Genomic DNA, 27,440 nt, shown 5'->3' with positions numbered 1-27,440 from the left:
ATTCTTACAAAAGAAAGGGCATGTACTGATGTGCATCCTCTGCACCATGAGATCTCTATATCTTACAAAGAAAAATAAATCAGTCGCTTCAGAATCCTGTCATATATATTATAAGTGCCTCGTTATGTGGCGATTCGTGGACGCAGATGGCTTTCAACACCATTCAGTAACTATGCAGGTTGCTTTCGTACTACATATAACCAACTGAAATCCTTCTCATCATGATGTTTAGAAAATTTAAAACATTGTTAGTGATATAATTAATGCGCAATATGGAGAAAGTTCGCAAGTACTAATATGCATGGCATTTTGCAATCTAGATTTTCACTGTGTGTATTTCCTGGTGAGTGTCATTTGCCGATTTACTTTGCTCCCCAACCCTGCCGAAATCTCATAAAATTTCTTGGTGGCTAAATTTACTAGAATAGTGATTCTAGGAAGTGGGAACTAAGACGACATGCGGTTCTATTTGCCCCTATGAAAAGTCATTCATTTCTACATGCCTTCAATCAAAGCATGCATGATGGCTCAATGTGTGTGAAAACAGCTTTAGCATCGCCTGTTCAAGCCATTTTTGTATCAGCGATAGCTCGGCATGGGAGTGCCGGAGATGCCCCATAGCTTAATGGGTGGGAGATGTGGATGTATTATCACCACTAGCTAGTTGAGTTCTCTTTGAGTCAAACTGAAATGCTTTCCATTATAATTATGCTCACAAGTCAACTAAGTTCCTCCTAAGGGATTTAACTTTTCTTTATTATGTATACAATTATCAAACTTAGCTATATGCCAATCTCGCCATCACATTTGCCTTTACAAATGCTTTGTTTTTATTTACTAGTATATCTTGATATAAAGTCATAATAAGAGACAGTGAACTATGTTGCTTTTGAAAGCAAGCAACTATGTGAAGTTTTTTTAAAAAAACTAAGGGAATAGAAGAAGCCTTCTAGCGGCTTCAAAAGTCTACAAGAGCAAAATACTAGCATCGAGTAAATAGGTGTTGGTATCAACCCCCGTCACTACCCTTTATCTAAAAAAGCTCCAATAATATTGTTGGTCTAAAATAAATTCAAGACCAAACAGCAAGGATCACAAGATAGGACAACACTGTCCATCCAAAGTGTCTTTGTATTGTTTCACTTGACCAGTCCTGTATCGAGGACCTGCATGTGCGGACAACTTGAACGAGTTAATACAACTTCACTTCATCCTTTGACCAATGGGATCGATTCCTAAATAGTGTGCATGCCACACCAATCTTGGACAGAGCTTCATGCCCCTCTCTTATGTTTGCAAAGCTTCCTCTCTCTTGTTGCTCTCCACGCCTAGGCCTAGCAGCAGCAAGTAGCTACTGAAGGCTAGAGACAGCAGGTTTGTCACCAGGGGCGGACCCAACAAATGGCTGGGAGGGGGCTGATCCTAGCTTATTAGGAGCTCAAGTGTTTTGCACCTTTAAGTTTATGCATAATTTGGATTGGACCTCTATTGATTTTTCTGACCATGGATCAGGACTGCAGCCTGGACAGCTCGAGTCCTCATCCACCATTGTTTGTCACGGAGCTCCTATCTGGCTTCCGTGTGCCAGATAGGGAAGATGGATTAGGTCCGTCAAGGCCCATGAACACCTTCTTCTACTTCGTGTCCGGCGTCCTCCACCCCCACCCCCTCCGTTGCTACCCGACCTGCGGCTGCCGCGCCAGCCCCCACCAACTGCCGCCGCCCGGCTATCCCGCCCTTCCTAACCTAGTGGCCTTCCTCACCCCCGCCGCCTGTCACCAGCCCACCAGCCGTCTAGCCCCGGCCGGCCGGCGGCGCTCCTGCGCCGCCTCGCTTCCACTGCCGGCCAACCCGCAACCACCGTTGGGCCTCCGCGCCACCCCGACCCCCTCCTCTTCTATGGCCATCGGCCATTGGAGCCCCCACCCAGCAACCTCGAACCCTAACCCCGCCGCCGCCTCCACCGCTACCACGGCCGGTGGCGACCGCTTCACCGGGCTTAGATTCCTCGGTGGCGGCGGCGTGGGGGACTTAGTGGTAGTGCGAGAGAGGAGGAGAGGAGAGGAGAGGAAGAGAAAGGCGATCGGACAGCCAGCAAGTCGCGCACGAAGCTTAAAGCAACTAAGAAACTATCTGTCGGTTTGTCACCCCTCACGGGAGGCAACAACCAACCGATTCAAAGGTTAATGTATCATGTCGATAGTTCAATTAGAAGTCCAGAAGTTCAGCAGCGATTTGATATTTTGACCATTTGTTTTCCTCTCTAAAGCAAAATTGTAGCTTTATGGAAAAGGACCGGACAGCTCTATGGATCCTTTATTTCGCGGTAACATGCATCAGGTGAAAGAATGTCTTGTTCCACAAATAACAAAAAATTAGATAGAGAAAATGACGCATCACTAGACTAGAACGTATATGACCATGGTACAGAAAACTGAGTAAGGTCAGTTTTACTTAGGTTGCTCATTAATCTGTCATCTGTCCCATTGATTACTCGCAAAATAAAAAATATGTCCCATTGTTTCTTGAACAAGTAGTCTAGACCCTCCACGAAGAAATCCAAATAGGCAGAATGCAAAATCAATATTTTAATTTGCATCCTTTTTGGTGTTGGTTGTCATAATCTTCTCAAGGCTCAACGGTTACTGATCACAAGACCAAATTATGAAAGACGAATGACAAACATCACCTAGCATGTCAATTGGTAAACTCAAATGTCTATTGTTAGTTAAGTTAGCTCTCAAATGCTCATACAAATCCCGTAGAACTTTTACTTAAAAAAAAAAAGCAAATTGGAGAACTCACTGTACAAAATGCCAGATTTAATTCTTGATGTGTTCCTGTTAACAAGCTCGATTGCGTTACGCAATACAGCCCCATATCTCATTTAAGTAAAATTTGAAAAAGCAATGATGACAAACAACTGTAAAAAAACGTGCTTCTAAACCCATGTTTATGTGCTAAATGACAAGTAAATCGGACTGGACATAGAGCCGGAGCAGCACCAAACAGTGGGAAGTCAAATGTGCCTACTACCCTAACCCTGTCCTGTCGTGACTAACCCTGATCTAATCACCGCCTAAAGCATGCTTAAGATAAATCCAAAAAGCTCCCTCCCCCCTTCCCCACATGACTGTTTTTTTTTTAAACCCGCCTCTTAACAGCCCGCAAGACGGACAACCGCAACCGCAGCTGCTACTGCTAGAGCAACACGCGCTCGCACACAGCAGCTGGTGGGCCGGGCGGGGGGCGGAGGAGCGGCGCCGGAGCTAGGGTTTCTCCCTCCGATCCGGCGGGGCCGGGGGTGCGGGCGGATTCCCGTGCGCGACCGCGGCGCGGGAGTCGGGCGCCTCGGTGTCCCCGAGGGCCGGCGGGCGCGAGGCGGGTTCGGGAAGCTGGGCCGCGGCGCGGGGGGCTCAGATCTGGGATGGCCGACGGCGGCGAGGACGGGAATGCGGCGGTGCCCAGGGCCTCCTCCCGGCGGCGGGGGCCCGTGCGGGCCAGCCTCGACGCCGACGAGTTCATCGCGCTGATGCACGGCTCGGATCCCGTCAGGGTCGAGCTCACCCGCCTCGAGAACGAGCTGAGGGGTCGGTTTGACGATGTCTCTCTCCATTTCGTGCTTTGGTTTTGTCCTTGTTGCAGCGGTTTTTAGGTTTGTCTTTGAGGGAGGCTTGATTTTTGTACGGATTTTTGCGGGTGTCAGACAAGGAGAGGGAGCTTGGGGAGGCGCAGGCGGAGATACGCGCACTACGGCTGTCCGAGAGGGCGCGGGAGAAGGCCGTTGAGGAGGTAATCCCCAATGGTTTCCACATTCTATATCCTGCTACCATGTCGATTATATGGTCTTCAATCATCTGTTTCTATTTTTGGGATGCCCATTGCCTTTGGATTGCATCTCCAAGTGATGCTGATTGTGGGAGATAGCCAACTGTTGTAGACGTATGAGCTAGGTTTGACTCTGCTCAGAAGCAAAAAAGAAAAAGAAAATAGAGATGAGAACAAATCTAGGTGTGGCCAACTGTAGTGTGAGTCCAAAGAACTGGACGTGTCTAGGCGTTTAGTGAATTGTTTCGCCCAGTGCGATAACTTTGACTCTTGACCTAGCTTTTGTGACTGACTGCGTGACAGAAGTGTCTTGCCAATCTCAAGGCATTTATGTGTTTATTTCTTTCCTCCATCTTTTTTATTTTGTTTTGTTATTCGGTAAACATACTACGAAAAATTCTTGAATTGAATTTGCTCCCGGACAATGTTGAGTCAAGGTTAAATATGTTTTATTCATTTTCACAGTCTCGAACTTATTTGTTGCGTGCAGCTTTGTCTTTTATTCATGTGGCCTTGGTGCCCCTTTTGTTCCTCATGGGGTGTTTTGTTTGAAGCAAAGTTTGGCCCAACAAACTGTACCGTAGTTTGTTGCCAATAAACCTATGGGTTGTCCAATTGTTTGCAAGAAAATAAACAAAGGTTTCACCTAGCTAGGAAATCTTTCTGAAATTTGATGTCAAACCAAATGCTTGCCAAATCTGGTTAAGGTTACCAATTCTGTTAAGGAGAACACTGGCATAGAATCCACCAGAGCCTGTTCTCATGGCCCCATGGTACAAAGATTCATTGCTTGTATGACTGTATCTTTGCCTAAGAGTGTTACAACTCATAACCATTTTCTTCTAAGAGGTTATTAAGATTCTAGTATGGGTTTCTTTAGCTGAGATTCCCACAGGCCTGTTATGAGCTCATATTTTTTTTTTACTATCCTGCTATAAGAGAACACCTGGGCATTGGAGCTTGGTTTCCCTTGGTTTATGATTCCAGTGAGTCTAATCAACACAATTTAGCATTTGTTCAGGTACCCCTTCACAGTATTACCAATCCAAGGTTTAAAACCCAGATGCTTGTAGGCTGTATTTGCATTTTTCATATTCTGTTGTCCCCTACTATTAATTAATTAATTAACCAAGGTAATGGCTCTTCATTAATTGGTCCTTGAGCTTCAACTGGAACAATAAAGTTATATTTAACACCGGAATTTCGTTTGGTTCAACACCGATAATTCATATCAAAAGTAATTTCTCCTTGGCATGCAATATGCTGTTTTCATGCCAAAGAAAGCTAATTGTATGTTTTTTCAGGTGTGCTATTCATAATCTTTTGTAGTTTGGTTTAGTGATCTTAAGTCTTAACTTGCAAGGTTGCTTTTGTGAGAGTCACTGAGCTATGGTTGTATTTTGTTTAATGGAGATGTTTCAACTTTCAAGTACATTTTGGTTGCCAAGAATGTACAATGATTCTCGAGAACAGTAGTCAAGTCCATTTGCTTATCATCATGAAATATTCTGATTCCGTGCCTCTGCACTTGTGTCATGGAAAGAATAGCACATTCAAGAAAAGAAATGATGGGTGAAGTGTTCCAGCTCATTTGTTCTCTAAATTCATTCACTGTTTCGTGAAAGAAATACATTGCTGAATTACTGGTTATATGTATTTTTTTATTAGTAGCAATGAAAAAATTGGTGAAAATAACTCCCTTTTGTTTCTAATGCGATTATATTTTGGTGGCAGCTTACTGATGAATTGGAGAAGATGGATGAGAAACTCAAGCTGACAGAATCTCTCCTAGAAAGCAAAGTATCTATTTAATGGCTTGTGCTTACTTTTTGCCTACTTCCTCTCTTGGTGTGCTTAACAAAGTAAAAAAAAAACTTGCAGAATCTTGAAGTTAAAAGGATAAATGATGAGAAAAAGGCCGCAATGGCTGCCCAGTTTGCAGCAGAAGCAACTTTGCGAAGAGTACATGCAGCCCAAAAAGATGACGACATGCCACCAATTGAAGCCATTCTTGCACCTCTTGAAGCCGAACTAAAGCTTTCTCGGCAGGAGGTAATACCGAGTCTTTTATACCCAGTTGTTCTGTATTTGTGTTTGCGCAGATGTCTTTGATAGGTTTCCATTACCGTTAGCAAATATTTCACCCCTCCAGTCCAGTCACCTCTGGACCATCGAACTACCCGTATCAATTTGTCATGTATTTGCTGTGGACAAAGTATATGACGAGTTAACCTTGTTTTCAGATTTCAAAGCTCCAGGATGACAACAGAGCTTTGGATCGTCTAACAAAACAAAAGGAAGCAGCACTGCTAGAAGCAGAGAGGACTGTGCAAATTGCTATGGCAAAAGCTGCTATGGTTGACGATTTACAAAACAAGAACCAAGAGTTGATCAAGCAAATCGAGATCTGCCATGTAATTTGGTGCATGCAGTTTATTCCTTGTCATGAAAAGAGAATAACTTGTTCATTCCAATTGAATTATTATTATTATTGCTTAATTGATTGATTTTTCTGCATTGCAGGAAGAAAACAAGATCTTGGACAAGCTGCATCGCCAAAAGATTGCAGAAGTTGAAAAGCTTAGCCAAACTGTGGGAGATTTGGAAGAGGCTTTACTTCAAGGTGGTCGAAACGCTAATGTTGTTCGAGATTACGAGCGCAGATTTCAAGAAATGAGTGTAACAAACTATCCTTAGACTGGTTACATCTTTTGCCATCAAATCCTTATCAATTTTTTCACCCCATTCACATGAACACTTGATTCATGCTTGTTTATGTTTGTGATTTTATTAGGAAGAAAAGAGAACACTTGACCGTGAACTTGCACGTGCAAAGGTTACAGCAAATAGAGTTGCTACTGTTGTTGCCAATGAGTGGAAAGATTCTAATGACAAAGTGATGCCAGTTAAACAGTGGCTTGAAGAGCGTAGGTTCTTGCAGGTGTGATGTTTACTATGCCTTTTCATTACCAATGTACTTTGTTGGCATGCAACTATGCAATTATAGGCTTGTTCTTTGGTGAAACTAAATGTACCACTTGTTGGACATATTTCTTATCTTGAGGGTCATGTGGTATGGACCATCCTTTGATAATTTCTTGTTTCTGCAGGGGGAAATGCAACAACTTCGTGATAAGCTTGCTGTTGCAGAACGTACAGCACGGTCTGAAGCTCAACTAAAGGTGCATAACTATTTTTTGTTACAATTGAGAAGACCAGTTGTGTCCTGCTTGTTGCTTGCTTACACTTTCTAGCTTGATGTATAGATGGACTCTGTTACAGCTTTTGTATCATAATGTATTTTAATCTTTATAAATGAAGTAGTTCAGATGAGCTAAACTACTGCATCTTTATTAACTCAGGAAAAATATCAGTTACGTCTGAAAGTATTAGAAGATGGACTAAGGGGGCTTCCAAGTGGCTCTAATCGGCCACCTACGGAAGGGAAGAGCTTTAGCAATGGCCCTTCCCGCCGGTTATCACTTGGCGGAGCTGATAATATGTCTAAATTGTCACCAAATGGCCTATTGTCAAGGAGGTCTCCATCTTTTCATTCAAGATCATCTCTTTTGTCAAGCAGCAGCTTGGTCCTAAAGCATGCTAAAGGCACTTCGAAGTCATTTGATGGAGGAACTAGGTCACTAGATAGGGGGAAGGTCCGTGTAAATGGAGCTCATTTACTGAACAGATCTACAGATGCTGTTAGAGATAAGGAGAGTACCGACAATTGGAAGGGAAATGTAGATGAGAGAACTAGTGAGAGCGCAGACAGCAACGCAGATGAGAAAAGTAATGAAACCACAAATAACAACTTAGCTGAGACAGTCTCTGGTTTCCTGTATGATATGCTGCAAAAAGAGGTAATTTCTTTGAGAAAGTCATGCTATGAAAAGGATCAGATTCTAAAAGATAAAGATGAAAATATTGAGGTATGCAGCTATTTCTTTTATTATTTGTGCACTTTTGTGTATAGTAAGTTACTCCCTCCGTTTTTGTTTGTAAGGCACACACACATATCAAGATTCAAATTTTACAATCTTTGACCAATAATTTATCTACCAATTTTTTATTTTCATAATGTAAATTTTATATGGTTGAATATACTCTACATTCTACAATGATCAGAAGTTTATAACCATAAACAATATAATATAAGATAAATGAATGGTCAAACTGTAATTTGGAAGACCGCGCCAAGTCATATCATGCCTTATAAATAAAAGCGGAGGGAGTATATATTAGTTATTATGTATGAAGTTTGCTTATTTATTGTTGTCTTGCAGATTTTAGAAAAGAAAATAGACACCTTAAACAAAGCAATGGAAGTGGAGGCTAAAAAGATGAGACGACAGGTTGCAGCCATGGAGAAAGATGTTGCAGCTATGCGTGCCAGTAAAGAACAAGAAACCAGAGCCAAGCGGCTTGGTACGAAAAGCCCTGGAAGTTCACAGCTGCTTCCTGGAAGGTACATTTTTTTTTTGGAATGCCAAAGATTTTATGGAACTTCGATCTTCACATTATTGAAATGCTGGGACGTTGGTTGTTAGCCCTAATATCTTGGAAGAAGTTATGTTATATTATCATTTTTCTCCACTACCCATTATATCATTTCCTCCACAACCTATGGATGTTATTTGTTTTATTTCGGGGAACTTTCACTTTTATGTTCAGATATTCTGTTCTCTTAGTTTTTAGTTCTCCATGCATATCATGCCATGTATCCTCAGGTAATGTCCTATTTAATGTGATAAAATAGAAGTGCCATATTACGATTGTATCTTAAGTTCGCAGAATTCTTACTTCTTTTAATACAGTGCATTCTTTAGAAGCATAGGTGTTGTCTTATAGACTGCTGATAAGTGATCTCATTATACCATATTTCTTTTTGTAATCACGTTTCATTCTGTTCCATGCCTGCAGAAACGCACCACGAAGTGGGTTGATGCGCAACTTCCAGTGATGGCAGCACTAACACCAGGCAGCATTCTTGGATAGATCCTTTCTGTTCCACCCTGTATTTCTTCCATTCCTATCCTATTAATTTTGTGGCTAAAATACCTAGATCAGGGGTAAGAGTAGGCTCGGACCAGGTGCAGCCATTGCGTGAGTGGACCTGAGGTGTCTAACCTTGTGGCGCCCCCTCTTGTTTCGTTTAGTCCAGGAAGTGCACCTGGTGCTTGTATAGGCTGGGCGATCTTGGCATGTCTCGTCTTCAGTGCTCGGTTCCGCAGGAACCCGTTGCCCAGGTTGTGAATATTCAATATTGTATCCTCACATGTTTGTTTCCGCTGCTCTAATTGCCCTGTGTTTAGGTTGGGAAATTTTCCATGGCTTCAGGCTTTGTCTGAGTTCGCTTGGTAACGTGAATGACTCGATCTGCATCTGTTGCACATCAAGTGGTAACTGGTGTGTAACAAACTAACAAACGTCTTGCACGGATCGTGTGGTCACTGAGGTGGCTCTTCAAGGCTATGTTCTTTACCCGTAGTGCTGTCGGGAGTGCTGCTTTAGGCCTTGTTCAGATATGTAGAGCAACATTTGGATTGGATGACACAAACTCTTAACACGTGCATGATACGACATTGTCCGTTGCAACAAGCACCATGTGACCACTGACCAGTAGGACATTCCATGTGGTGACCATTGAATACTTAAACTACGTTAGCAGATAAGCAGGGTGTATTTGGTCCTTATCAAACAATGCAAAATCTTAGGTGCACCACAATTTCTTAGGCAGCCCCGTTTGGTTCTCTACCATAGTCATGGCTAGACGTAGTTTCCTGGCCCAGTGTCCTATCCGTCGTTCACTCCTTATTTTGAAAAAAAAAAACCTTTATCCAAGGTGTGTCAGGCATGATTTTGCAAAAAAGGTGATAAAATGTATGGACACGAAGCAATCAGGCCCTTAGCTTTCAACTCAAATCTACCCTGTCTTCAATTCAATTCTAATGTCCTACTATGGAAATGTCCACTGCAATTTTGTGAGACTGTAACATTTCATAGATAACTCATTGATTTGTAAGAGTGGTAGCATTTGTTAAGCAAAAAGGGTAAAAGATACAGAAAGTTCTAGGATGAATTACATTTAAAGAGAAGTTGAAAGGGCTAAACCGACTTATATTTGAAATCAGAGGGAGCACTGCTCAAGTGAAATGAAGCATTAGATGCCGTAAAGCGGAATTTATTATACAGAATTTTAACTTTTATATTCTTGTGCCGTGTGATTGGATAAAACGTTTCTGGATCTCAGGAGGGGGGAAAAGAGAAACAAAAATAAATAAAAGAAACAAAAAGAATAAGAAGAGCAATATAGATATGTTCTTCTGGGCCGTGCCTTTTCCCCGCTTGCGGGCCCTCGGCCCTCTAGCCTCCATCAGCCGCCAGCGGCCGACTCCCCTCTTTCCGGCTTCCAGTCTTCCAGACTCTAGAGGGCGGCGCCGTGGCGGAGGCCGTCGGGGTCAGCTGTGGGCTGGGGCAGAGGCGCAGAGCGAGCATCCTCCGCCGCGCCGATAGTGTGCCGGTGATCGTTCGCAGCCGAAGGTACACCCATCTCCCGTCTCCTCTCTCTCTGATGTCGATCCTTAAAGGATTCTGTTCAGAAGCCGGTAGGAGCGGAGCATTTGGCCAAGTTAATATTTCGCCATTAATTTCTCTTGGGCCACCAGTCGGCCACAAAGCCTGCTGATGGATAATTGTATGGTTAGTTGGGATAAACATAATGGGGACGTTTAACCGTTGATTACCGATCCAGCGAATGTCGTGTTAGGATCAAGTGAAGAGATCTCCAGGCCTGCATTTTGATTCAGCGAATGCCATCATATGAATCATGATTCATTTTTAAGAAGCAAAAACACCGACACACGACTTCAAGTAGTGTTTTTTTATATAATGGATAATATTCTGGCTTCAACCTCCTCAAAGAAGAGGATCAGTTCACTATTATTACAAGTAGTAACACTTGCTACACGCCCACGAGTAGTGTTGGCAGTTTGGAAGGATAGAGATTGTACTGACCAGTTCAATGCCCAGTTCTCGGAGATGTCAGTACAATTGTGAAGGTAAAAATAGTTTAATTTCATGTTTTTGAGGTGGAATTCTAAAATTACCAATAAAAATTGTTTTCTGATCATTTCTATATTCCGTAAATGTGAACAACAATGTCTTTGCTTTTTGAAAAACAACATCTGGAGTCTTCAAGGCCGTGCTCCATTTCATCTACACCGACACATGCCCTGAGCTCGCTCCACAGCATATCGGTGATATAGGGCGTGAAGAGTCGATGGCCATGGCACAGCATCTTCTTTCAGCTGCCGATAGGTTTGGACTGACCAGGCTTAAGTTGATGTGCCAAGAAAAGCTTTGCAGTGGCATCGATGTGGGTATGGTCGCGGGTTGCCACAAATTTGGCTCTAGCGGAGCAGCACAGCTGCTCCCTGCTGAAGACCAGATGCATCAAATTCATTTTTGATTCTCCTGTAAATCTTGAGGCTGTGATAGCAACCGAGGGTCACAAGCACCTCGTGGCAAGCTGCCCATTTCCCATGAGTGAACTTCTCTGTGATAGCAACCGAGGGTCACAAGCACCTTGTGGCAAGCTGCCCATTTCCCATGAGTGAACTTCTCAGGGCTGCCGTTGGGAGGAGGTAGCTATAGCTGAAGAATTGCAGGATTTCCTTACACCTCTAACTACGCAACCTTCGGGCACCTGTAAAGCAAATGGTATTTATGATGTTGGCACTGAAGAATATTTGCAATAAATCCTATGCTCCAAACGAGCCTACCTCTAGGAAAATTCAAGTAACTGATATGCAACTGTTACACTTTGCTGAATTTTTATTTGTATTGGCATATTATTTGCTAAACCATTAGTATTTCCATTGACAAATAATTTTACAATATACCGATCAATTTTTCAGTATTTGTTCTGCCAAATTATAAAACAACTGTATCTCATGCTGTTGAATATTGATACAATGGTTGTCACATTGCTGCGGTTCTAGTATGCTTTGCCAAAATAGTTTCTGCATTTAGCCATACATCTTTTTGTGTGAAGAACAAGTGATACATTTCATGATGTCTGTTAAATGCATATCTGTCCTCTAAAGTAATAAGGTCTTATATGGAAAAGTATTACATTTGTCTGTTTTACAGTAGCAAGTTAGATCCCTGCAGTGAATGCACCACAAAGAAAATTGAATGTTAACTAATTAACCCCTATCGATTATCTAGACCTGGTTGGTACCTTTGATTACAAATAATCGAAAGTTAGCCAGAGCTAACGAACAGGTCACCTCAACTGTAAATGCTGCAATAACTTAGCGCCAACATAACAACTTGCTCTTTGGTCTCTAGTTATTACCCCTGTACCTCAATAGAATTGAGAGAGAGTCATCTACTTGTAGACCAATGTAAATGACATTTATCCAGGGAGCAAACAACACATTATTCAGAGATTCATAAACACAAGGCTCATATAATCATCATCTTAGTTTGTGATTGCATCTAGGCATATCACCGATGGTGTGTGGCGTGCATCAGTGCATGAGGTTGACTGGTTGAGGTGTCCATGGCTCTCCATTGCCAACATGGGGTGTTATTATTTCTATGGGCAGGGTCGCTCGGGGGGGGGGGGGGGGGGTGTGGGGGAGGGTGTGCGGCCCCCAAATCCTAGGGGCATAGTAACGGTAACACAATTCTTAGGACAAAGGCAATGCTTATGTTCCAAATAGCATTAAGGTGGGGGTCCAGAAAAAGGTAGCCATTGTTACTGCCCCGCCCACAATGGTTCACAGGTGACATTAAGGTGGGCCCACTTCGTGGTTAAAAAAAGGGTCCAATTCATCTACCGCACCCCCTCATCCCTAATTCCCTATCGCCTCATCCTGCCGCTGGTCCTCTCTCCCGCTCGCATCGCGCGCCCACCACCCCTCGGCGGAACGGCGGACGGGCAGAGATTAGCTAGGAGATCGTCAATTCGCTTCTGTGATCAGGTGATTCGATTACCAATTCCCCAATTCTCCATACCATTAATTATTAATTCACTATCACAAGTTATTTAATCTTAACTGATTTATAACTATTGTGTATTTATAATAATTTCAGCACTGTGGAATATCATGTCGTCTAGAAAATATGAATTAGGTAACGAGAAAAGGAAAAGAAAAAGACATGTGGATGAGTTGATAGAATCACAGAGAGGAGCTATGGATAAATTTTGCAAGAGTAATCAGGGCCCTGAGAGTAATACGAGCGCTTCGACGAACCCAGATGAGTTGGCAATAGTTGTTGTGGATGAACCAACTAATGAGAATCAGAAAGAAAATGTTAACATCAACGTCGATGATAACAATGTAAGTGACTGAGAATATAGTATATGCATCAGGTGCACATGCATATTCTGTTAGTATTGATGAGCAACCAGTTTACACTTCAGATATTTATGATCCAAGAAATTGGGATAATCTTGATAATAAAGCAAGAGACATATTAGTCGAGAAAGGGCCTATAAGAGAAGAAAATATCGAATTTCCTCTAGATGCTGCCTCAAGACATTTTTCATATGCTCATTATTCTAGAAAATTAAGCAATGGAGAGGTACATGATAGAAAATGGTTAGTTTATTTGAAGGATGTTGACAAAGTTTTTTGTTTCTGCTGTAAGATCTTCAAGTCTAGCATTTCATGAATATTGCTTTTAGATACATTTAAGTATTTATTGGTAACATTTCATATATATTTTTTATAATGTTTATATTAAAGGGCCCCGAGTTTTACTTTCACCCTGGGCCTCCCAAATCTCAGGACCGGCCCTGTCTATGGGTGCGGACAGTTTTTTAAATAGATAAATGGCTAGAAGACCTAAAAGGCCGCAGCTCCAGATGAAGTCTCGATCCTAGAAGCACCATAGCTGAAATCAAAGTTGCCACAATTTGTACTGCTCCACCTCAATAGCCCGCTGAAACCAAGCCGCCCCTCCTCCAGGTTGAAGAGCATCAGGTTATCCTGCATCAGCTGCGTCCCAACCACAATCGCCAGCTTTGGGCCATCAGCCACCTCCTGCTTCATCTCAACAAATCCTAGGCATGCAGCCTTGCCATTGCCAGTTTCTACGAGTGAGTTGGAGCCAAGAACCATCCAACTCCCACCGTTCTCAAGCTTTAGGTATATGGCTGGCAGGTAGTAGCCATACCTTGCACGGGGCAGCTTCTCCCCATGGTTTCAAATTTCAGCGAAATTTCGGTAATTTCGATGGTGACCAAAAGAAAAACCCGAATTTACTATTACAACTATGGATGTGCTTTATTGTGAATACACCAGGGTTTTGAATTTCAGTTTCGTTTTTTTTCTTTCACCACCAAAATTATCGAAAATCGTGAAATGTCGCCGAAATTTCGTCAAATTTTTTTTAGAGTCTCAACTGAAATATATGTTTTTCGAAAGTTTTTAGATCTAAACAAATGATTAGCATGGATGATGGCTATACATCTATTAAGTTGGAGAATATGCAACACAAATAATAAAAAATATGAGCCTAGAGTAGGTAACAGGCCATAAAGCTGGACTATTTAGGTAATTCTATCACTTTGCATATTACCATTACTGCACAAAGAATCTCCTAATTTTGGCATTTTGCAGATATGCACAAAATTGGGAATGTGGATGGCGAGTTAGGAAGTTGGATTTTACAGAGGCTTTCTCCTAGCAGCAGAGTACTGTACAGTTCTTCTAATCCTTGTCAGGGAACTGGAGCAAGCAGGGAGAACTTGACGTGCAGGGAGATCTTCCCTTTCTCAACATCCAGCTTCGCGCCGGTGACCAGCCAGTACCCAGGACTGTCCTGTGGCCCCATGGTCACCTGAGACGTCTCGACAAACTTGAGCAGCCTCTGGGTCCCAACGGGCACGGGTGGCCCGCCGGCGAACACGCCGGAGTCGATGTGAACCCTCGCCGGCTGCCGCTCCTCCTCAACGGCACCCGAAGATGCCACCAATGACATGGACAGGAAGCTCCCTTTCCCCGACAGCCTCACCGTGTTGTGCGCCCATTTGGACTGCACCACCTTGTACCCCAGCAGCTCGGTGTACAAAAGCCTGAGGTGGAGTATGTTGGTCGAGTCATGAGCCTTGACGTGGAGCTGAGCGCCGGAGACGATGTACGCCGATGGTGAGCCGGCTGTGCTGCCCCAGCGAGGATCGTACTTCACCGGCACCGTGCAGACATGGGCAAACATTCTCCACTGGACCGGCTCGTAGTACCGCTCGTCGGAGATCATCTCCGATCCGCGCCATATCGGCTGCTTGGCTGATCTTTCCTTGATGAACGTTGGGGTGTTCGACAGATGTTGCAGGTGGATGCCTAACCTGATATTGGTATGAAAGGGTTGGAACCTAGGTTAGTTTTATCATTTATGCAGTATGTTCAACCAGAATTCAGAGAAAATATATGAACAGAGCTGCAAGTAAATTTTGCTAACCGGTTGTTTTTCTTGCCCTCCAGATGCAATCTCATCCCGGTGACCGGTAATCTTGGAACAATCACCTGCATTTCAATTTAGCCACATGGTTAATGTGAATGATTTTTTTTTTGAATTTCAGATGTACAAATAAAAGTAATGTGCGATAATATTTTACCTCGCTTGAGCTGACATATAGCTTTGAACCTACAAGGCGGAAGTGCAATGCCGGGCTAGCACCTTGTCGGTTCGAGCAGGGACCAAGTGGTAGGTCACTGTTTACTGGGGCCCACAATCTGTGGTGCTGGAAGTCCAGGAAGTACCTCAGTTCTTCCTTTGGAGGTTTGTCTGTTAAGAAACAGTGGCATGATCATAAACTTTTAGTATTTGCAACGTAGCAGGGACGGATAACATAACAGAATAAGCACAATTCATAACAGGAATATTGTTCTTACTGAATTGCTTTCACTTTTACTGAGATATAGCTTATGATTCATTTCACCAATTGTGCCAATTCTTAAAGTTTGAAGTTTCTATGCACTTAGCAGATGGATTAGCTAAATGGGTGGGAGGAAGATCTTACATCTGAGGTACAGGTTTATGGCATGAGACAGGAAGCCCACACCAGTTACTCCCTTGAGAAGGGATGTGATGGGCACAAGCTTGAAGTTGATTGCTTCCGGCATTGCCATCACAGTGAGCAGCCACTCTGAGTGGTCGCTCGCTGCTGCATTCCCTCCCCTCTTGGAGTGTATCACTGTCACACCCTGCATCAGTTCAGTTCACAATTAGAAGGTTCACTGCATGAAGCCTGAAGATTCTCTGGTCACTCTTTCTAGATAATGGAATAACTTATATCCTGGTCTCTACAGCTCCTAACTCACTCTTATTTGCAACTTGTCAAAGTACTGAGCTACAATACCTCTTTGCAGGATACTGGAGCAATCATTCCTTCAAGCCTTTGCCGTGTCACTTGGGCATCAAATACATTGAAGGCCTCGGGGACCTGTTGCCATCAGAGTAATGAAAGTTCCGGCACCTCTCAGTTCATCTTCCTGATTTTCTGGTGGACGTTGAGTCCATAATTTAACTTTGAATTTGACATTAATGAACATGATTTGTTAACCTTAAATTTGTGGTCCCTGGATTTGCGGTTTGAAGGGGGCAGAGTGCATGTCCCGGTGAAGAGCTGGTCGCCTAGCCTGTCCAAGTGCTCCTTGATCTCAGATGGAGACAGTGGAGACGAGTTGTCCTGCTTCACATACACCACATCCTGGCCACCCAAGCTCAGTCCAACAACGATATGGGTCCCATACTTCTCGATGAAACTGCACACCACATTTCAGAGTGAGTCATATTGATATTCATACGGGTTTGACTAACCCATCTGGTTTGTGTTGTTTTTGTTTAATCAGTCCCTCAAATGTGACATGTTTAGAGAACTCTGCTCAGTTTGTACCATCTAGTAAGTACTGGTGAAAGTTTGTTTACTTAACTCTGTATAGAAGAATGAAAACCTTCTTTTAACAAAACATTGATAGAAACATACTTTCATTTTTAGTTTTCATTTCTTTGAGCCATGCACATTGATGTGACACGTATGAATTGATTCATGCTGATGTCTAAATTGATTCATGCTGATGTTCAGATATATCAATCGAAGACCTGGAAGGTTAGAACAAGTCAGTCCTGCAAGTAGCTTTCTATGCAGTCTGCAACTTGCAGGCTGCTGCTTCTTGCCTGGTCTAGTCATTTTCCACCCATGCATACGGTTTTTCACACCACATGGCAAACGTGTGGTGGACGATGTGCGCTCTTGGAAGCGACAAAACCAATCACTTGGTCACCGGATGAGGTTAAGAGCTGAGCCATTCCCTCAAGTTAAGCACTGCGCTTCATCACCTAAGTTTGCTTGCTCATATCCTATTTTGTATTACTCCTATTTACAAATATCTTTTATGATTATAATTTTGTTACTACAAACAATATAGTTATACGAGAAATTAAGGTGTTCAAGCGGTGGTAAATAAAATGTGAGAAGACCAAATGGTCGCCGATGTGGTGCTTGTGCCCGGTCCGTACCTTGCAATGGCTGACGGGTCCCACGCCGCCGGCACGTCACGGACGACGTGGTCGGCGAGGGCGAGTGGCCGGCAGTCGAGCCGGAGGTCGAGGAGGGAGATGAAGTAGCCGTCGAACGCCAGGCACTTGGTGGCGGAGGCGTCCTCTGCCCATGAGCTGCACTCGAGGCCGAAGCACGAGTTGAAGAGCCCCGACGGGATCTTCCCCGTCAGCGAATTCCGGTGGTTGAACACCTCAGACATCTGCACAGGTCAAGGTCGCACGGACTACATTAGTTTGCTCAGAAGTTTCTTCGTTCTTGTTTTGATAAGAGAAGGGTAATTTCTTCATCCATCGGCTTGGTCAAGACAAGAAACTGTATGATTCGTCATGCCGCGCCTATTATTTTGATCAGAAATTACATTTTGACTTCTTCTTTTCAAATTGAGTTTTATACTTGAATGAAGGATGAAAGAAAATGTGAGGAATTCAGGATAAGAGGATAGATTATATGGTTCTCTTGTCGCTTTCGTGTGATAGGTGTTGTTTTCTAGCTGACAAAAATTTCTTCATTGTGAAAGAAACTTGCCAGAAAAAAGAAGAAATATTGACAAATCATTTTCCACAAATTTAAACATATTTTTTTACGAAAGAACTTACTTAGTACGCCACTTCAATTGAAATCTGACTCATTTTGGCACCAAATTTCTCACTTTCCAAAAATGTTTACTTGTTTCATGTATTCACAAAAGAAAAAAAGAAATCCAAATGAAGGTGCTAGTTAAACAACAACAAACCTTGTTAAACTCGAGCACGTCGGACTTGAACCTGATCCGGTCGCCCTTGCCGCACTTGACGTCGGCGGGCACATCGGCGACGACCCCGAATCCCGGCACGACGACCTTCGCCGCCGCTGCCGCTGCCGCCTTCTTCTCGCCGCTCCTCAGGACCAGGCAGCCCCCAGCATCCTTGCAGTGCTTCAGCCTCAGGTCGCCCGCCATGTCGATCCCCCTGCCGAGGCACCTCACCGCCTTCTCCACCGCTGCCGCCACCGCGCCATCGCCTCCAGACATCTCTCCCCCGCCCATCACCTCTCTGATCCTAGCCATGTCTTCTTCCGCTCGATGCAGTGATGCAATTCTACTCTACAAGCGCCATTGCTTGAGCAAGAACTTGTCAATAAACTTGCCAGGAGTAGTTGTTCAAGATGTCAAACAAAATTTCCTTATCTCTCTCTCTCTCCCTCCCTCCCTCCCCTTCTTCTTCTTCTTCTTTGCACTCTTGAACAATCCAACAAGGTTCGTGGTTGAAGTTTGAAACTTGTGGTAGTTGCGAATGCTTAATGAAATGTCACTTTTGGGGAGTTGGTTTATATAGAGAGGAGAGGGGCAGAGGCGGAGGAGAGGTGGTGACAGTGGGAACTGAAAAAGGGTTAGCCTAGGTTGACTGTCTGTATTTTATTTTGTCTGGCTCATTCTCGAAAGGAATACCTTTTGTTCATTATTTTTGGGGACCAAATTTTACCCCTTCTTGGTGGGCACCGCCAAAGGCACCGGAATGTCTTGTACACGGAGAGCTTTCACCACTAGTTTATTCGTGAGGACATGGATGTAGTAGAGCTTCAACCAGACAATCACTAGTTCTGAAATGTTCAATATTTCAAAGTCTTTTCGTGCAATCAGAAAATCAACAGTATTAGTGGCAACTATCGCAACATAAGGTGATGGTCAAAACCAAGATTTGTCGCTTGTTTAAGGGCACCGCCAAAGGCTGGAGCTCCCTATATATCCTTGTGATGCTGTGCACATCCGAAATGTCTTGACTATGAATAACCATCTCAAATAGTTTAGGACAAGGACACATGTGATTGAAGTCTCGATGCTCTACACCATGTGTACAGGTGTGATTGAATCCTTGTAGGTGATGCACAGAAAGAAAATAATTCCATTGCAATATTTCATGTCATATAAGCATTTCCTATTGATTTGACCGGCGGGCCTAGACGTTTACTCTACCTTTCCTTCTCGAGAGCCCTTCTGAATTCGCTATTCTGTGACTTATGAGCTATCCATCCCAATGAGAAATTTTAGAATGATTGGAAAAAAATGAGAGCCATCCATCCCGAGAAATCGAACGGTGGAAATAAAGGAAGTAAGTATCTTGAAGTACTTAAAGAGAAAAATAGTCCTTCAATTTATTTTTTAATTGTTTTCTCGATTAGACGGTGGAAATAAAGAAAGTACCTTGAAGTACCAACAAGTACCAATTTTTAATTTTTAAGAACCGTAAAAGAGCTCCCGATGAGATATATCTGATATAGTTTGATTTTTTTGTCCAATTCACATATTTTTCAAATTTCATCCAAAAATCGGATTTCTTAGCCAATAAATTTATGACTATCAGTGCTAATTGGACTTTCCAGCTATATCGACTAGTGGTGATAATTGTTGGCATCCGATATAGCTAACCCTAGGACTCAGGTTAATCCATTCTCTAGAGTCCAGAAAATTATAGAAAATATTGCACCTGTAGATTGCATTTCTCCACTGCCCATCCTTTCTTTCTAGTAGGTTATTAGCAGAGCAATTTTGTCTGCTCCAGCTATATCTATCACGCTGAGACACAACTCCTATTTTTTCCACGAATCTTCATTTTGGCCAGCCGCCAGCGATGATTCATCTTCATAGTCCTTTAAGCTTCCGGATTCACGTTACCTAACCAAAATTCAAACAGCTTAGGTGTCAAGGCACACAACCATACATGTGTGCACGTAGTCGCTGTTCATGAAAGCTTGGCTGAAAATGGTTAGGACAATAGGACCTAGAAGGCTAGCACAGGCGCGAGAACATGGGCCAAATTCAAGCCAACTCTCTTGTGAAGATAGAGTAGAAAAACCAATAAGTCTTATACATGATCTCATTTTTTACAGGAATTTTACATCATAAGTCTTCTGAATTATTCTGTTTTTCTTTTCATAATTTTACATATTGTTGGCCTGTAGCAGGGAAGATAAAACCCTTTTTGGGAATATCGAAACATTGACATTTTTTGGAGCAATGGCCAGACATATATAGTCCTACCATTCTAAGTTGGTTGACATTAGTTTTCCTTGCCTGGATTTTTCAGAGGTATTTGTTTGACTTGAATCTGAAGTCAATTCTTCCTTTATATAGTTTATCATGTATTTTTTTTTTACTCTTTGCATACTCATGGTCTAATAGTTATCTATAACAAATCTGCATTTGATGAGACTGTTGACACTGTGCAGCATAATGCTACTACTATTACCTGATTCTAATTTTGTGCAGACCTATACTATAACATTTCTCAATATATAGTATGGTCTCCTGCATTTCAATTTTGTAACAAACAAAAGATGGTCAGCCAGAAATTCATGTCAATTTTTCTTTGAACTACTAGTATACATCAACGCTAAGAAAACTTGGTAAACTCAAATGAAAATTCTATCGCGTACGTCTTAATTTCCGCATCCATCGTATGTAGCTGCTGTGTGCCCGTGTCCGTCACCAGCACGTGGAACAAGTTCCCTCAAAGTTTGCTCGAGATTAGTCAAGCTCGACCAAATAACCTCAATTTACTAGCATCACTGAGGTTAGCTTTTTCTTTTGATCTTTAAGTACACCTTGCCAATTAAATAATGAAGCTCAGAGTAGACATTTTGGCCTTTAATCCCATTGCTTCTGAATTCTCCCTTGCATCTTTGGGCATTAACTTCTATCCTTCACATCCCAATCCAGATCTTGTACTTCACATCCCTCATACAGTACACTAGAGTAGTATTTTAGTTTTCTTTTGTCTCTATTTGCTACGCAGAAAATTTTTCTTATATGAGTAACAATACATGATTCAAAACTTGTTGGTAACTGGCCGATTATTGGCGGTAACAAATTATCAGGTCACGCCAGCACTTACATGTAAGGGAGGGAAAAAAGGATTAAAAAAGTTTGAAATTCATAATTAAATATATAATTGTTAGCTCATTAATCTTTTGAACTTTTTAAGGATACACTATACGTGCACTCACCCTATAACGCATGTAGATAGATCCTGCCCATAATGTCCATGGGAGACAACTGATGAATCTTAAAGTTGATGAAATCACCACATGCATATTACTTTTGACAAGCACATCGCAAAAGAAATAGCCACATTAACAAGACATAATAGGCATCATACGAATGCTTATGGGAGACAACAGACAAATCTTAAAGTTAACGAAGTCACCGCATGCATATTTCTCTTGACAAGCATATCGTGAAAGAAATGACCACATTAACAAGACATACTAGGCGTCATTGTGTCAAATCTTGTTTGGTCCCTGTTTGATAAGCATACTGACAAGTAAAAACAAAAGGAAAGGAGCAAACGTTTCCTACCGTACTGCGTGTTTCTCACTGGGCACAGTTAATAAGCTAAGAGAAATTTTAGAATGATTGAAAAAAATGAGAGCTATCCATCTCGAGAAACCTAACATTGGAAACAAAGCAAGTACTTGAGCTAAATGTGAAAAGGATTTGGTAAATGTGAAAAGGATTTGGTAAACGGGAACGCTGACCTCACGCTGAGGCCACAACTTCTGTTTTTCACACCAAAGATCGGTTTCACATCACGCAACAACTAGACTCCCCCGAGCCTTGGAACCCGACCAGACCGGGTCAGCAGTCAGCTTGCCATGGTCCCAACATTCCACTCATAAACCAACCATACAGTGCGGCACACAACACAGGATTTAGGGGTGTTTGTTTCCTACGTTAAACTTTAGCTCCTGTCACATCAGATATTTGATACTAATTAGAATTATTAAATATAGACTAATTATAAAATTAATTGCATAGATGGAGGCTAATTCGCAAGATGAATCTATTAAGCCTAATTAATCCATGATTTGACAATGTGATGCTACAGTAACCATTTGCTAAAGATAGATTAATTAAGCTTAATAGATTCATCTCGCGAATTAACCTAGAGCTTCTACAATTAGTTTTATAATTAACTTATGTTTAGTCTCGTAATTATCATCCGAATATTCGACGTGACAAGAGCTAAATTTTAGTCAAGGATCCACGTCTTAAAGCTTCGAAACCATCGACCCATGACCTGGTCTTGGGAAAAGGCGTGGACGGCGCTGCAGAGTGAACGGGATGCCGGTAGGAACCACTAGCTTCCCACCAAATGATGCACGCCGCGCTTTCAGCCTCTTTGACGAACCCGGCAATGGATCAGGTCACTGTCTCCATTGCAAGACCAAGACCCCTGGTCTCTGCTGGACTCTGCAAGAATTTCCTCGCATATCATCGGTGATGTACACGGGGGTGCCCACGACACGATCCGAATCGCATCAAACTGGCTCTGCCCATCAGATCACAAGAAAAAAAAAATCTTTGGTTTGCCTGGTTACATGATAAGATTCACGCGGAAAATTGATACATAGCTGACAAGTGGCACGATTCCATGAGGACAGAAAGCTCATGGTTCGACTGCAGAAAACCAAACCTGCACATCGTTTTCATCGTAGCATGCTCATCAGGTATTCCCGAAATGGATCGCGCAGAACTGAATCTAGTGCTTGATCTACTTGTTGATCCAAGGGTATAACCGAACCGCAGCAACAAAACTTCAATCAGATAGATGACCCACTCATAAACCAAACTCCACTTCAGCCCGTTTCAGCACACGCGTGACCATAGAGTAGAATTCAGGTTCCTCTTCTTTTATATGATCAAGTGTAGTGGATTCATGCGCATCAGCCTTTCAGAGAAGAGAAGGTGAAGCATGAGAATAGGAGAGTAAAGATATGAGAAGTGTTGGTTAGAGTAAAGATGCCTTAAGTACCTCACTGAACTTGAGAAGTATTAAGTTTGACGCACCAGCAGGCTTTGATTTGTCCCATCTAACAAAATAAAGCAAAAAAATAATTACAGGAATAATCGTTAAAAACGTTAATCCATTGAAATTTACCACATTAAAGGTGACAAACTACATTATTGTCATAATTTAACATGGCCAGCCAGCCAGCTTAGCTAATGGTTCATATCATTAAAGATAACAAACATGTCAGTCACCCTTCACTACAGATATAATTAGCAGCTGGGGTTTCGCTGCTACCCTACACGAAATTGTTCTTTGCTCCAGAGAACTCAAGCTGCACCACAAAAGGTAAGATAACTGGCATCCAAGCCATACTATCAGATAGAGAAGTAAGCATACCTGACAAGCATTAGCTCATTGACAGATCTCCACATTTTCCGCCCAGTGTCCTTCTGATTTTGGTCTCTAGCGCTTCGACCACGCCACAATTCCTTGACGATGTACATTATCTCTTCAGCATCTACCTTTAAATTGTAAAAGACAATGTTACAAATTTATAAAAAAAAAAGGAATATGCCACAATATGTGTAGGTGAAGAATTCCTTTTTATAACTTTTTTTTGTCATAATTGACATAAATAACACCTCCATCTAATAATGCTAAAGAAAAGATCTTATTTTGAGGTTATGACATTAGATAGCAAGAAAAGAGTACCAGAACTTGCTCAGCTGTCCCATATGTCAGCTCCTCATGCTCAATAAGACGCTGATGAAGTATACAGTAATGATCCAAATCCAGGTTAACAACTGGCTCAGTTTGAAAATCTAATCCAGCAAGCTGAGTAACCACATAGGACGCCATAACTTGACCAAATATTGCAGGGATGGTTCCCAGCACTGGGATAATGCGAACCCTAAACCCTGGCACAATCTGTGGAATAATGCAAAGCATGTTGTCGGTACTCAGTAGTCATGAACACACACATAGATAAGCAACTAGGTGTTTTAGAGGAATTTAGTTACTTGTCATGTAAACTTTTATTCAGAAAATCAAAAAAGGGGGTTTAAAAAATGGATCAAACAGGCAGCAGGAGGGTGTGAATGCAAACCCAAGGGGAGCTGACCTGGTAATCTGATGGAGTTTCCTCTTCTTTTGAAGCTTGAAAGGGAAGTAGCTTTGCCTTTGGCTTTTCCAATGAAAAAACCACTGGTATTCCACCTTCAATTCCATGTTCCTTCTTAAGCCGGTACCTCACCTAAAAATAGCAATTGGAACACATCATTTGCAGCACATCTTAACATGCCAGTAACTGATTGAATGGCAGCTTACAAAGGGACTGAACTATTCAAAAAAATTTGGAAGGAGTATCAAACTAACTGATCGAGAGAGGGGATCATTGCTTGATTCTCTCAAATCTGCAACACGAATTCTGGTGGGGTCAGCTCGAGCTCCAGCCCCCATTGCAGAAAGCACCTTTAAACCTCTGCGGACGCAGGCTGCAAGGAGCGCCACCTAAGGGGCAAGGATATTCCAATGGTTACAAATAACAAAGAGAAACGTTGTCTGAACAAGCAACTTGGGCTGGAAAAAATGGGTTTAAACTATCTATGTAGGGTGGCTTTGTCTTGCTTTATCATCAGAAAACAGAGGTAAGGGAAATATAAGTTTACATAGGGACTAGTACTGCCCAGATATTCTTTCATCAAATTGAAACCATATGGTGTTGCATGGATTATTAAGAAAAGCTGACACAAAACAGAAAATTTAGAAAGGATTTGAAGCACAGCCTGAGTATACTATCTAAACATGTGAAACTGTTTGCACCTATGAAAGAATAAAAGGTGAAATTTCAATACTAGTAATTATTACCTTGGTATCAATGTTATCTATGCAATCGAGAACAAAGTCAGGCTGTCCAGAAAGAATCTCTGCCTCAGATGATGGATCATACAGTTGCACTCTTGCATCTATTTGGCACTCTGGGTATATCATCGAAAAATGCTTCTTGAGGCATAATGCTTTTGGAGTACCAACATCATCTCTGGTTGCCACAGCATGTCGATTTAGTGACGAGAGTGAGACCTTTCAACATATCATGAGTGCCTTGTTAATGCCCACCTATTATAAATGCAACATGTTACTTATAAAATGTAATGTGCACCCACCCATTTGATACTGCTGTAAAAGCTACTCACTACAAATGTTTCCCATGGTTATATCCTCCCTAGTTTGAATTGATAATGCGGGGCACCCACTAGATGAAAGATGATTCAATGATTCTAGACCTGATTTGGATAGAAAATTTGGAAGTCATACCAGCATGGCGACTATGCGTTCCACAAACTTGGTCAAATAAATTTTTGATACTTTGAAAAACCTTAGTGCAAGTGTGCAACTACTTAAGTGGCTATTCAGATGAATTAATCAGAAACAAACAAGTTTAGAGAAAGTTGGTTTTATTATTGTTGAGAAAACCAATTTGAAGTTGTAATTCTGTTCTGATAGTTTAGAATAGACCATTTTTAGTTTTGCCCTTTAACTGTTGATAACATGGAGATGATAATTTGTTTTGGGTAAGATAATTAAGATTAGTTTTACATAAAGCATATAATGTGAATCTTAGTCAAAACAAGATTTTTTCAGTCCTGGTTAAATCCTTCACAACCAAACAAGATTTTAGGTTGTTAAACAGTAAATCATGTTTAACTAAATCATTTTAGTTAACTAGAGAATCAAACAAAACAAAAGCGCATTCAAGTTTTCACAACTCTGTCAGGTATCCACCTCTGGAACACTCAAAATCCACACCTGATCAAAATCCACAAGGAGCAACCTGCCGACACCAGATCTCAGGAGCATAGAAGCTGCATGACTGCCAACCCCTCCAAGACCAATGACTACAACATAGGATTCAGTCACTTTCTTCTGAGAGTCCATGCCAAAAAATTGTGTATTCCTAGAATACAGAAAATTAACATATATTGGTAATCACAAAAACAAAACATTAAATCATAATAGCTTGAGCACATTACGGTACTGCTGACATCTGAAATATGTGGTAGGTGCGTAGTTTGAAGAGAAAATCATGAAGCTAACAAGTGAAATGTTAACAAGATAGTAGTAAGCTATGCACAGAAAGAGCGAGCACATGCTATATTGCTTTTCTACACAACATCAATATCAAAAGATGAAAATCACAATAGGTTGGTCCGATCTAAAAGTAGAATATAAAGCAATGTGGCTATCTGAATTGATACACCTATAGCAACAAAATGTGTAATTCACTGGTTGTGAAGTATCCAAAAACAATTAACTGTGTCAATCATGCAGACAGATGGTTTGTAGCTAAGGCCTCGCTCCACAACTTTACTGGGGAAAGAAAACAGCAAAAACAAACCTTGTAAGCTGTTCAGAGACCACTTCATCTGAGAGAAGATCGGAGCTACCAGTGGCACCCAGATGCCTGCTGGATCGAGCGTTGCCTGATTGAAAACGAACAATTTAAGAGGATTTTGGAATACAAATTCAACACCACCAAGTAACTAATTTCAACAGCAGATACACAAGCTAATCTTGAATTGTTATCATTTTCCCACTGCTAAACTAGCAACAGGAGGCAATCGCACCCGCACCAGCCGTGACGCCATTCGATTCCAGCAGTTGCCGCACGTAGCCCTCTCTCCGCTTGGATCTGCGCATCAAAACGAAGCGAGCGTCAGCAGAACGCTCCGTGTCACCCAGGTCCAGCTTGGCGCCGGATACCTCGATAGAAGATTCATGACCGCGGCGGCTGACAGCGCGCCGACGGCGGCGCCGGCGCCAGCGGCGAGGAGCCATTCCTTCGCCCGCTCCCCCATCTCCGGCCGCCGCTGCCAAAACCCTCGAGACAAGTCAAGAACTCGGCCGCCGCTTCGTGGGAGGCTGTCGGCGGCGCTACGATCTGTTGTAGGGACGACGGGCCTTGGGCGGGTGGTGGGCTTGGGCCTTATTTTCGATGAAATTTCAAGTTACTGGACCGCATCTTTTTGCGCTGTCGCGCCCGATTAATGGGCTTTGTTAAGCTGAATATTTCAATTTGTGACATAAGAAGGCCCATTTAAGTTTTCATGCCCCCCATGTCTGTTTTGCATATTTTTCTTTTCGTTTTCATGTGTTTAAAATCACATCTTCCAAAATGGTTGTACTGCCAACATGGGTAGCTAAGGAAAAAAATTGAGCACTAGCTTGATTGCACATCAAAATAGTGACATGCAAACATCGTATAGTTGTAT

The 27,440-nt window shown here is 42.3% G+C and overlaps 3 protein-coding genes and 1 long non-coding RNA gene across 10 annotated transcripts; 2 read left to right on the top strand and 2 right to left on the bottom strand.

Annotated features, from left to right (window-relative positions):
* The first annotated feature begins 3,221 nt into the window (after positions 1-3,221).
* Positions 3,222-9,149, top strand: LOC117852743 (microtubule-associated protein 70-3). Its single transcript, XM_034734978.2, has 11 exons — positions 3,222-3,590; positions 3,707-3,792; positions 5,563-5,628; positions 5,710-5,880; positions 6,072-6,242; positions 6,352-6,507; positions 6,623-6,769; positions 6,939-7,010; positions 7,191-7,757; positions 8,112-8,293; positions 8,749-9,149. Exons 1-11 carry the CDS (start codon positions 3,428-3,430, stop codon positions 8,786-8,788), a joined length of 1,821 nt encoding a protein of 606 aa, XP_034590869.1. The 5' UTR covers positions 3,222-3,427; the 3' UTR covers positions 8,789-9,149.
* Positions 9,150-12,477: 3,328 nt separating this feature from the next.
* On the top strand, positions 12,478-17,858 carry LOC117852833 (uncharacterized). Its single transcript, XR_011898014.1, has 7 exons — positions 12,478-12,818; positions 12,931-13,178; positions 14,463-15,218; positions 15,324-16,299; positions 16,441-16,626; positions 16,928-17,159; positions 17,271-17,858. It is a non-coding gene; the product is annotated as an uncharacterized lncRNA (long non-coding RNA).
* On the bottom strand, positions 14,369-18,771 carry LOC117852831 (MACPF domain-containing protein At1g14780). The gene is made up of 8 exons (XM_034735113.2): positions 18,138-18,771; positions 17,362-17,603; positions 16,406-16,607; positions 16,202-16,285; positions 15,863-16,046; positions 15,458-15,627; positions 15,301-15,365; positions 14,369-15,187 (listed from the first exon to the last, which is right to left on the bottom strand). Exons 1-8 carry the CDS (start codon positions 18,447-18,449, stop codon positions 14,563-14,565), a joined length of 1,884 nt encoding a protein of 627 aa, XP_034591004.1. The 5' UTR covers positions 18,450-18,771; the 3' UTR covers positions 14,369-14,562.
* A 3,923-nt stretch (positions 18,772-22,694) lies between these two features.
* LOC117854253 (tRNA threonylcarbamoyladenosine dehydratase) lies at positions 22,695-27,097 on the bottom strand. Of its 7 annotated transcripts, none has more exons than XM_072293115.1 (11): positions 26,932-27,097; positions 26,796-26,860; positions 26,567-26,651; positions 25,954-26,125; positions 25,039-25,251; positions 24,547-24,681; positions 24,293-24,424; positions 23,884-24,099; positions 23,569-23,693; positions 23,194-23,251; positions 22,695-23,109 (listed from the first exon to the last, which is right to left on the bottom strand). In XM_072293115.1, exons 1-11 carry the CDS (start codon positions 27,024-27,026, stop codon positions 22,999-23,001), a joined length of 1,407 nt encoding a protein of 468 aa, XP_072149216.1. In that variant the 5' UTR covers positions 27,027-27,097; the 3' UTR covers positions 22,695-22,998. The 7 variants fall into 7 exon arrangements, with proteins under 7 accessions (XP_072149216.1, XP_072149217.1, XP_034592445.1 ...); XM_072293116.1 differs by having other exon boundaries at positions 26,802-26,860; XM_034736554.2 differs by having other exon boundaries at positions 25,978-26,125; positions 26,932-27,096.
* Positions 27,098-27,440: the final 343 nt, after the last annotated feature.

This window comes from Setaria viridis, chromosome 4 (assembly GCF_005286985.2).
Source record: "Setaria viridis chromosome 4, Setaria_viridis_v4.0, whole genome shotgun sequence".
Lineage (NCBI taxonomy): Eukaryota > Viridiplantae > Streptophyta > Magnoliopsida > Poales > Poaceae > Setaria > Setaria viridis.
The sequence above is the reverse complement of the archived record's forward strand: the minus strand, read 5'-3'. Positions and strand labels throughout refer to the sequence as shown.

What these genes read in the sequence shown, in the direction of transcription:
- LOC117852743 (XM_034734978.2), top strand. Translation starts at nt 3,428, where the DNA reads ATGGCCGACGGCGGCGAGGACGGGAATGCGGCGGTGCCCAGGGCCTCC. An exon ending in TAAAGCTTTCTCGGCAGGAG is followed by an intron (nt 5,881 to 6,071) that starts GTAATACCGAGT and finishes CCTTGTTTTCAG; the next exon opens with ATTTCAAAGCTCCAGGATGA. An exon ending in TCACAGCTGCTTCCTGGAAG is followed by an intron (nt 8,294 to 8,748) that starts GTACATTTTTTT and finishes CCATGCCTGCAG; the next exon opens with AAACGCACCACGAAGTGGGT.
- LOC117852831 (XM_034735113.2), bottom strand. Translation starts at nt 18,449, where the DNA reads ATGGCTAGGATCAGAGAGGTGATGGGCGGGGGAGAGATGTCTGGAGGC. An exon ending in CTCCAGTATCCTGCAAAGAG is followed by an intron (nt 16,047 to 16,201) that starts GTATTGTAGCTC and finishes GAACTGATGCAG; the next exon opens with GGTGTGACAGTGATACACTC. An exon ending in CATAAACCTGTACCTCAGAT is followed by an intron (nt 15,628 to 15,862) that starts GTAAGATCTTCC and finishes GTTTCTTAACAG; the next exon opens with ACAAACCTCCAAAGGAAGAA.
- LOC117854253 (XM_072293115.1), bottom strand. Translation starts at nt 27,026, where the DNA reads ATGGGGGAGCGGGCGAAGGAATGGCTCCTCGCCGCTGGCGCCGGCGCC. An exon ending in GGATTTTGAGTGTTCCAGAG is followed by an intron (nt 25,252 to 25,953) that starts GTGGATACCTGA and finishes ATATGTTGAAAG; the next exon opens with GTCTCACTCTCGTCACTAAA. An exon ending in TAGATAACATTGATACCAAG is followed by an intron (nt 24,682 to 25,038) that starts GTAATAATTACT and finishes CTTGCCCCTTAG; the next exon opens with GTGGCGCTCCTTGCAGCCTG.